Source organism: Miscanthus floridulus, chromosome 2, assembly GCF_019320115.1.
Source record: "Miscanthus floridulus cultivar M001 chromosome 2, ASM1932011v1, whole genome shotgun sequence".
In the NCBI taxonomy this organism is placed as follows: Eukaryota; Viridiplantae; Streptophyta; class Magnoliopsida; order Poales; family Poaceae; genus Miscanthus; species Miscanthus floridulus.
The window spans coordinates 128128213-128137927 of record NC_089581.1 but is presented as its reverse complement, the minus strand read 5'-3'; the positions used below and the strand labels follow the sequence as shown (position 1 = coordinate 128137927).

At 44.7% G+C, this 9715-nt stretch overlaps 1 protein-coding gene and 1 pseudogene across 1 annotated transcript; both read left to right on the top strand.

The window, feature by feature from the left end:
* Positions 1 to 865: 865 nt before the first annotated feature.
* Positions 866 to 7881, top strand: LOC136529469 (DEK domain-containing chromatin-associated protein 4-like; annotated as a pseudogene).
* A 313-nt stretch (positions 7882 to 8194) lies between these two features.
* On the top strand, positions 8195 to 9228 carry LOC136529460 (nuclear transcription factor Y subunit B-8-like). The gene has a single exon (XM_066522541.1). The coding sequence runs from the start codon at positions 8440 to 8442 to the stop codon at positions 9079 to 9081; it is 642 nt and encodes a 213-aa protein (XP_066378638.1). The 5' UTR covers positions 8195 to 8439; the 3' UTR covers positions 9082 to 9228.
* The last annotated feature ends 487 nt before the right edge of the window (positions 9229 to 9715 follow it).

Genomic DNA, 9715 nt, shown 5'->3' with positions numbered 1-9715 from the left:
GTAGGAAAGAGTCGTGTCATGCCGGTAAGGCATAGTCCAAATTCCACCTCCAAGATACTACTCTATTCCTCTAAAAAATATAATTCTAGCACAATATATCAAGTTAAAGTATTTTATGTTTAACCAATTATATATAAAAATATAAATATTTATAACATCAGACAAGTAGTATTAGATTTATTATGAGATATTTTTATAGTATATTTATTTGGCCTTCAAAATATTTAATATTTTATCTATTTAGTAAACTTTTTTTTGAATGCCTCTCATCTGGGTACAGTTGTAGCATCTGTCCGTACACACGCACGCCCATTCAACACAAGCACACTACTTACACCATCTGTGTACAAACAAACATATAACTACACTCAGATCTGAAGACCGCGTCCTTCTTGAGATCACCGAAATCCTCCGATTTCGTAGACGACGGGCACATCACGATTCTATTGTGGCATCACACATGAGAGGTAGACGGACTGCTGTAGGATACAGACGACAGTTGTCCCACCCAACTTTGCAGAAAGGGCCTCATGAAAAACAGAAATTACATATAGGTCCCTGGACCCTTTCCCAACCGAAGACTTGAGCCAGCTCCGGGCGTCGCTGCCCACGTCCAGATCCGAGGAAGCTCCACCCCGAGCTCCCTGAATCATGGACCGGAGCTCGACGAAGACGACGACTGCCGCCGCAGGAAGCACGAGCCCGATCCAGCCACCTATCTTCCAGCGAACCCACAGCAAGCAAAAGGCAGATGCAGCAGGTGCATCTTTTTAAGGAGAGGTAGTAGTACAATGTTAACGGTTTACGTGGCAGTTCTACAAGGTCAGCCTATTTGTTGGACCGTAGCTTATCGCGTAAATGATTGTAAATTCTCAGTTTTCACGAATCAACAACAATACGAATCAGTTAATCCACGATACGAACCAGCCAGTTAACCGAACAGCCTGCTAGTAAAGTGGAGTGCCAAGTGCCAACGGTAAATAGTTACCTTCCCCGGTGGCTCCTCCCGCAGTCCGCTCCCCTCCGCACTGTCTCGAGCGTGCCGCTGGCCGACCTTGCCCGCGCACGGCCGAGCTCCGACGGGGCCTGAAGCAGCAAGCGGCAGCTGGCCTGGGCGAGCTTTAGCCGGGACTGCCAGCACGGTGCCCAGGTCTTCTTCGGCCCCTTCGCCGGCGACGAGCACCACCAGGTACGCCCTCCTTCCCTGCCTGTTGTGCGAAACCGTGCACCCCAAACCCTATCTTACTGTTTGTGTTCGGATCTGACCTAATTACAGGTGTATATGCATGCATTATGGCTAGTAACTTCGATTTCCTTGCAGAAATTATAGGGTGTACATGTGTACACCCATGTCCTTTACTGGTCCGCCCCTGATGGTTGCTATGTTTTCTTTGCCATTCTGTAGGTTGCTTCAGAGACTAAGCTGATGAAGCAGCCTAATTGGGTCTTCGTTGAGAAAGAATCAGTAGGTTTTTCGTTGGTACAGAGATGTCAAGCTGAATTTCCTTACCTGTGGGCTGTGGCTTGTCTTTATTCGAATCACTGCTAAGTTCCATTGCCTTGGAGGGCCTTGGTGTTCACATCTCGTTAATGTACTGCATTTGCATAATTGCATGAAAAGCATTAAGAACTTAAAGATAGACTAGCAACTGTTAGATAAATTGATGCACGTTATTCATGTAATCTTAGTCAATTAAGAGTCCGTAATAAGTTAGGTAAGGGAGAGCGTGATCGTAGGCGTGCGGGATCATGACTCGCCCGGTTGTGTCCGGTAGACTCACGCCATGCCGTTCAGAGCGCGCGTAGCGCACGTCGCGGTGAAACGGCGTTGCGATCTTTGTGCGATATGGCGTGGGGGGTTTGGAGTCTGTAAACCTCGAGCAAGTCTATAAATACAAGGAACACAAGGCCGAATAAGCTGCGGTTGGTTGCAGCGTCATAATCCAACGCGATCTTGAGTTTTCCATCTCTGAGGTTTTATCTCGCCGCGATCACCATCGGGTCCAGCGTCGAGAACGGCGTTCTGGAGCTCGTCTAGCTCCAACAGCAACTCCCACAAGGCGCATTAGCTTGTTCCTCATGTATGCAAGCTAATTGCTTGGTCTTTTAGGCATAGGAAACTTTACCAGCCACTGAAACAAGGTCTGGCACATTCATTGAGGAGGTGGCCGTGGCATGCTAACTGATAGGTGTATTGATGCAACTTTCTGCACTTGTTTAGGCATTGATAGATTGGCGATGCTTGGACCATCACTGTAAGCACCTAGTTGTTCCCTCAGCCTGTAAAAACTAATCACTGTCTTAATGATTCTCACTGGCATGGTATAAACAGATGCTGAAGCTGTGAATTAGATGGATATGCTTCTTTATTGTAGCACTGAACCAAATCTAGGAATCGAGCATGCAGTATATTTGTTTGCTAAATGTGAATCAAGTTAGATGGTTGTAGATTGTCTTCAGTCCTCTGGAATAACTCCTAGTTTGGTTAACCGTACCAGGTAACTGACTTAAGAGAGCAAATTCTCCAACTCATTGAGCATGATTGTCACAATCAAGAGGTATGTTCTGATTCGGTAACAGCTTGGTGGTACTGAATCAGTGTGTTTTCTTGTCTACTATTGTGTTACACCATCTTTGATAATTGATACTGGAGAAGCTCAAGAGCTGTAAAAGAGATACGCTAATCGAACTGTGTCGTTCATTTGATGTCATTGGCTCAAGAGCTAATAGGAAGGTTGGTCCAGCTTAAAACTTGAATTTTCTATTCTCACCTGCCTGATGGTGCACATTACAAAACAATTTTGTTTCTTTTTCAGGAGGAACTGGTATTGTTTCTGATGGAATCCATTAAGGATCACTGTTCTGATGATGGCATAAACTCTGATAAGGTCCTAAACTGCAGCTTACTTTGGCCATAACAATTTTTTAGAACACTTATCTAGAAATGATAGCAGATGTTATCGTTTTAACTTTGTAACTTAAGCTACTGCCCTATCATCATTGGCGCTCTAATTCTTTTTCATGTGTCTTGTCTATTGTAGAAATTCAAGAAAAGAAGGCGTGTAAAAGAAGATGAAAATTTGTCTACTGGTAAACCTTCAAAGGTAAACTGTCTTTACACATTCATTTAGAATTATGTTTGTATGCTTCCAGCCTTTTCCTTAGCATCACAAAAGTTCCTAATTTATTTGAAGATATTATGATTATTAGGGTTTTATATATAGCATGGTCTGCAAAATCTTCCAGCCTTTTCCTTAGCATAAATTACTTTTACTTTATATAATTATTTATTTTGGACTACCAGAAAAAGAAATGAGAAGGTGAAGAGGAAGCAGACGAGAGCAAGGGTGTGGAGGATAGAGGAAAACATTCTGACTGTGATTTGATGGACAACAAATATTCATGTGCTGATAGTAAGAATGGATTCCCAAATGAACAGACCAACTTTGAGCCTTCTGAGAGGATAAATGACTCTGTGTCAGAGAATTTAGATGGAGCATCACTCAGTGAAGGGCCAATTCCTACAGATGAACAAGTAATAATAACCACACCACCTACAAAGTTTGTTACAGCTACTGCTGGTGACAGTACTGACGTGAAGGCTTTAAAAAGGAAAATGTCTTATATGACCAAGAAAAAAGCAACTCCTAAGGAAGATTGCAAAGTCAAATTATGTGGTATGCTTCTGGATGACTTGCTGCTACTTATGCACCTGTGCCTGCATGTGCTGTTTATCTACATGTGGATAAAACACATAAAACAAAGAAAGCTATGTTTAATATTCAGGAATGCGCCATGAATAATATTTGCTTGGACTGGTTTTTATTGATTTATTGCTATTGTGGCTGGAAAAGGTACCCCAGATAACTTTATAATGTGGTGGTGTAACTGACCACCTATACTTTATCCAGCCACCGAGGGACCTATAGCAGAGGCACTAATGGTGTGGTGATCAAGGTAATTTCTCTCCCCTTGATCAATTTTTTTATTAAGAGACCTGTAGTAAATTAATCTTTTTGTTTCTGAATTGGTAAGAAACTAGAACATGTTCCACAGCATCCTTCAAAGTCAGACAACAATGTTTAGAGCCCAGAAGAATCTGCAAAAGTTCTTTACTAAATTACTACTATAGCTACAAAGAGATTTATATGGTGTATACTTATTCCAGAAAGGATCATTCATGTAGAGTGGAGTCACTACTGGAAACCGGCACTTTGCCGAGTGTATTTTATCGGGCACTCGGCAAAGACGGTCTTTGCCGAGTGCCAAATAAAATACACTCGGCAAAAAAAAAAAACACTCGACAAAGACGGCTTTGCCGAGTGTTTTTTTTCGGCACTCGGCAAAGATGTATTTTGCCAAGTGCCATTTTTCGGCACTCGGCAAAATGTGTCTTTGCCGAGTGCTTTTTTCTGGCACTCGGCAAAGATGTATTTTGCCGAGTGCCATGTTTTGGCACTCGGCAAAGAGGCATTTTGCCGTGTGCATTTTTTTTGGCCCTCGGCAAATCATTTTTTCAAAGCAATTTATGAGGCCCTAAATGAATTTAAATGAAAAACTTTTCAACTACAAAGTTGTATAACTTCTCAAGATCTACAAAGTTTATTTTGGTCATTTCTTTATTTGACAAAGCGACAATAACGTTGTTCATAAAATCTACATCTCTCTCATATCTCTCATATTAGTTTCGTGAAAGTAGAAGAGAGATATATAAGATTTGTGAACAATGTTACTACCACTATGTCGGATGAATAAATGACAAAAATAAACTTTGTAGATCTTGGGAAGTTATGAAATTTTGTAGTTGGCAACATTTTGATTTGAAATCATCTTGTCATGCAAAAACGACGTTTGAATTTGAAAATTTTAAAATTTGAATTTTTCAAAAGACCGCGGATGGAAAAACTTCCTAAATGAAAATTGTAGATCTCCAAAAGTTATAAAACTATGTAGTTGACAACTTTTTGATTTGAAATCATCTTATCATGCAAAACTACGTTTGAATCTCTCAAATTTGAAATTCGAATTTTTCAAACGACCTCGGATGGAAAAACTTCCTAAATGAAAATTGTAGATCTCGAAAAGTTATGAAACTTTGTAGTTGACCACTTTTTGATTTGAATTCGTTTAGGGCCTCAAACAAGCAATTAACTCTTGGTTTAGTATAATATATAAGGATAGATAACGGAATCTAGATTCAAGTGATAGTGTAGTGCAGTGGTAGAGCAACAGACACGCGAGGGAGAGGTCGTGAGTTCGAATCCCGCCGGCCACGTTAGCCGCGAATTTTGCGCAAAAAAAGCAGCGACTTCGATGGAGACGGGCGGGCGCTGGGCGGTGGCGGCCTCCCCCGAAAAAAGTTTTTTTGCTATTATTTTTGGTTTTTTTTCGCATTTTCATTTTGTCGAGTGTAAATCTTTGCCGAGTGCTTTTCCGGCACTCGGCAAAGGCTTCTTTGCCGATTAATTTTTTGCCGAGTGCCCTTTGCCGAGTGCGGCACTCGGCAAAGCCTTTGCCGAGTGTATTTCGGGCTTTGCCGAGTGCCGCAGGCACTCGGCAAAGAGAGGGTGTCCGGTAGTGAGTTTAAGTGCTTCGTTTCATAGAGGGGGTTCATAATCAAATGTTTATGGATATGAATTATTAGGTTAGAGTAAAAGAGCTTGTACAAATCAAGAACATTCAAATGTATGACAAAATTCAAGTGCATGGCCTGGAAAGTACTTTTGTAGAGAAAGAAACACATGAGCAACATAAATACAGTAATCTGTGTGCTTGCCTAACAAAGGATTGTGTAGTTGATAGTACTTATATTATATTGACTACAGAACTTCAACAGAATTGGTTTTAACTATAGACCGGTTCTAACTTTCAAGTAATAGCTAGTTTTGCAGAGGTAGAAGGAAAAACTGTGTATTTTTTGTTTGAAGGAGAATGAGACTTGAAACCATTCTTCAACACCACCCACCACTGCCTATTGTGATCAACTGCTAGGTTGCTTAGGTGTTCCTACGATATCTTTTTTCTTTCATGATTATGAAAGCTTAATGATCTTCTAACAGGTTGGATGACCACTAGTTCCTTATTTTGAAAACGCTGTATTCTTTTTCCATTGAAGGTAAACAGGAGTCTAAAGGAGACACAAAACCTCGAAAACAGGCAATCAAACCAAGTAAGGATGAGCTGAGGGAAGCTTTCTTATCTTGGATACCGCGGACTTTGCCATGGTGAGATACACTGTACATCATTTATCTTTAACTTGCGTGTTTTGTTGTTGAGTTATAAGATACAATAATTGTTTTGTATTATTCATCCTATAGTTAACATTTGTCTGTTTCTTTTCTGTTCGCCTTTTTCAGATGACATTTGGAGATGTTGTAAAAGAAGTCGGTATGTCTTTGCTTACCTTTCCAGAGGCCTTCTATATCTGATCCTTGCAGATATGTTTGGTCGTGTTTTGATGTGAAGGCATCTATGAAGACTGAACGTTCATTGCTTTTTAGCTGGTTGAGCTTTCTGACTTGCTTTCTGACTTTCTTATGCAGCTATTGAAGTGCCTGAACCGTGACTTAGGGCTCTTGGTGGGTTTCAACTCTATCCTACCCCAACTTGCTTGGGACTGAAAGGCTATGTTGTTGTTGTTGTTGTTATAGAAGAGGAGCTCTTTAGGCTAGCAGACGAGGCAGAGAAGAAGGAATTGGAAGAGTCGGAAGTAGCTGAGGCGAAGGCTAGAGCTGAGCAAGCTGCCACGGAGATGGCACAAGTTCAAACAGTTGAATCGGGTACCAACAAGCAAAATGTACTTCAAGCTGGTCGAGTTAGCAACACTAAAGACAGTCTAATGAATGCAAATGACAGTACTAACAAAATAAGTATCGATGGTGGGGCTTCTGTGGAGTCTGCTTTCAAGAGAAACAGCCATTATGCTGCTGAAGGTTCAGAAGGCCACAAAGCTGACACTGATACAACGAATAAAAACATAACTAAGGATGGCAATGGTGAAAAGGTTGCATTTGCACCCATTGCAAACAGTTATTGTACCTCACAACTACAAGATTCAAGCAATGTCGAAGTTGAGATGATGAAGAACAACAATGTTGAAACCCTAGAAGGGTCAAAAGATGGCAAAGTGAAAGATGCCAGAAATGGAGAAAACAATGACACTGAAGATGGTGGAAATGAAGGAAGCAGGAGTGGGAATGTTGGTAGCAATGCAGAAGCTGAAGAGTCTTACAATCATGGAAATAATGAGTGCGGAGAACACACTGGAGATGACAAAGCTCACGAAGCTAACCATAACGAGAACAGTGCAAATGTAGAAATCCATGGTGATGGAGACGGCAAAGCAAAAGAAGGCGATATAAATGCGGAACAGAGTCAAGCAGACGGTGTCAGCAATAGTAAAGCTGAAGATGCTGAGCACAATGAAAACACCAAAGTTGATGATGCCAATTCAAGCGAGAATGGTACTGCCGAGAATGGAAAGACTGATGTTGATGTGAAAGGCAACAGCGATGGCACAGCTGAAGGAAGCCCAGCGTGATGAGATGGATGTAGATTTAAGAGAGTTCGAATTGGATCCCGCTTATGTAGATTGTAAGAGAGTTGATGTAGGGTCCCACTTGAGAGATTGTCACTGATGCCCTAACTCTTGTATGATAGCTTATTATGCAGAGTCATGGGAAGTGTAAGGTCTGGCCCGAAGGAATGGTTAGGTTAGTCAGTTTGAACCTAGATATGGCCAGATTGCTTGTTGTAAATTATGCCGGGTCTAGCTTGATGTGTATAGCGCTAGACTACTGGAAACTGGAATAGTGTATCCAGTTGCCCTTGCCCTGTTGTATGTTGGAACCAAGAAATTCAGAGCAGGATGTGTTTCCAAACATTACGTTGTGTATAGTTCATCTGCATCAGAAGCCCGAATGGGGTTTTTTTGTGCTTTCCTTGATTCATCTTCTGGTGGTGCCGTGGTGGTGGGTTCTCACCTGGACTGAGTGCAGTGTCCTAGGTGGCAAACCGGGCGCCGTCCCACGTGTTCCCGGGCCCACGGCGACGGCCTGGATGGATCCTACGTGGCGCGCATCCACGGAGGCGGAATCGCCAGGTGGCACACACTTATCAGCAAACGAACGGCGGGAGGCGCACCACGTTCCGAGCTGGATGCGTTCTTATCCGCGCGATCCAACGGACCCGCCCATTCCCCACCACCCTCCCCCTCTCGCTGCTGTTCTCCAGCTTCAAATCCAAATCTCTTTGCCAACACTGGTTCTCGTTGCTCCTGTTCTCGCATCATACAGAGCTGCTCGCCCATTCCAGGTGGTGTCCCTGTTGATGCATCCATCAGCATCGTCAGTCCCCTCTGCTTGCTCGGTGGCCTTGAGCTGAGCTGCTGAGGCAGAGCGAGGGAGCGAGGTCCAGGGAGGCAGGGACGGCAGGCTAGCGATGCCGGACTCGGACAACGACTCCGGCGGGCCGAGCAACGCGGGCGGCGAGCTGTCGTCGCCCCGGGAGCAGGACCGGTTCCTGCCGATCGCCAACGTGAGCCGGATCATGAAGAAGGCGCTGCCGGCCAACGCCAAGATCAGCAAGGACGCCAAGGAGACGGTGCAGGAGTGCGTCTCCGAGTTCATCTCCTTCGTCACGGGGGAGGCCTCCGACAAGTGCCAGCGCGAGAAGCGCAAGACCATCAACGGCGACGACCTGCTCTGGGCCATGACCACGCTCGGCTTCGAGGACTACGTCGAGCCGCTCAAGCACTACCTCCACAAGTTCCGCGAGATCGAGGGCGAGAGAGCCGCCGCGTCCGCCGGCGCCTCGGGCTCCACCGCCCCGCAACAGCAGCAGCAGGGCGAGGTGCCGAGAGGCGCCGCCAATGCCGGCGGGTACGCCGGGTACGGCGCGCCCGGCGCCGGCGGCATGATGATGATGATGGGGCAGCCCATGTACGGCTCGCCGCAGCCGCAGCAACAACATCAGCAGCATCACATGGCAATGGGAGGCAGAGGGGGTTTCGGCCATCAAGGCGGCGGCACTGGCGGCGGTTCCTCGTCGTCGTCGGGGCTTGGCCGGCAAGACAGGGCGTGAGTTGCAATGATACGTTCAGAAACGCTGATACCTAATTGATGACACCGTTGTATGTTTGCTAATTAATTATTGCTGTAAATCTGAGGCTCCATTTCGAAACGGTGAACTCTTCCCGTTTCATACGAGAATTGAACTTGTTTTCAGTAATTCAGTTTGATATCTTGAGATTTCGAGGCAGCCGCCAAGTGTTTTCAGGCATAGATGAACTGTGACTCGCCAAACTACAACAGGATATTTGCGTCACTTCCTTGTCACGGACATGGTCCTTGAAAACACCAAAAGTAGTGCTGTGTTTGAGCACCAGACGTAGTGTATTCATTCATCAATCAACAGCGTGCTGCTGGTGTGTCTGATGAGATGACTGTTTGATCTCCACCAATAGGCCCAACGGCTTATTGGGCCCTTCGATCTGCGTCCTGATCGGGGACGCCCAACCCTAATAAGGTTAGTGGGCCCCTGTCGCACAACACTATAAAAGGAAACATGTGGATCAGGGCTCGGTAAACGAGGTTGAACGGAGCCGCCGTGATCCACCCACAGAGAAAACCTAACCCGATCTAAAGAAGAGTGCTGCCAGCGACGGAAAGCCCCACCGACTCCGCCGTCAGCTTTGCATCGCCCCTTGCAGTGTCAC

Coding starts and splice junctions, on each gene's coding strand:
- LOC136529460 (XM_066522541.1), top strand. CDS start 8,440: ATGCCGGACTCGGACAACGACTCCGGCGGGCCGAGCAACGCGGGCGGC.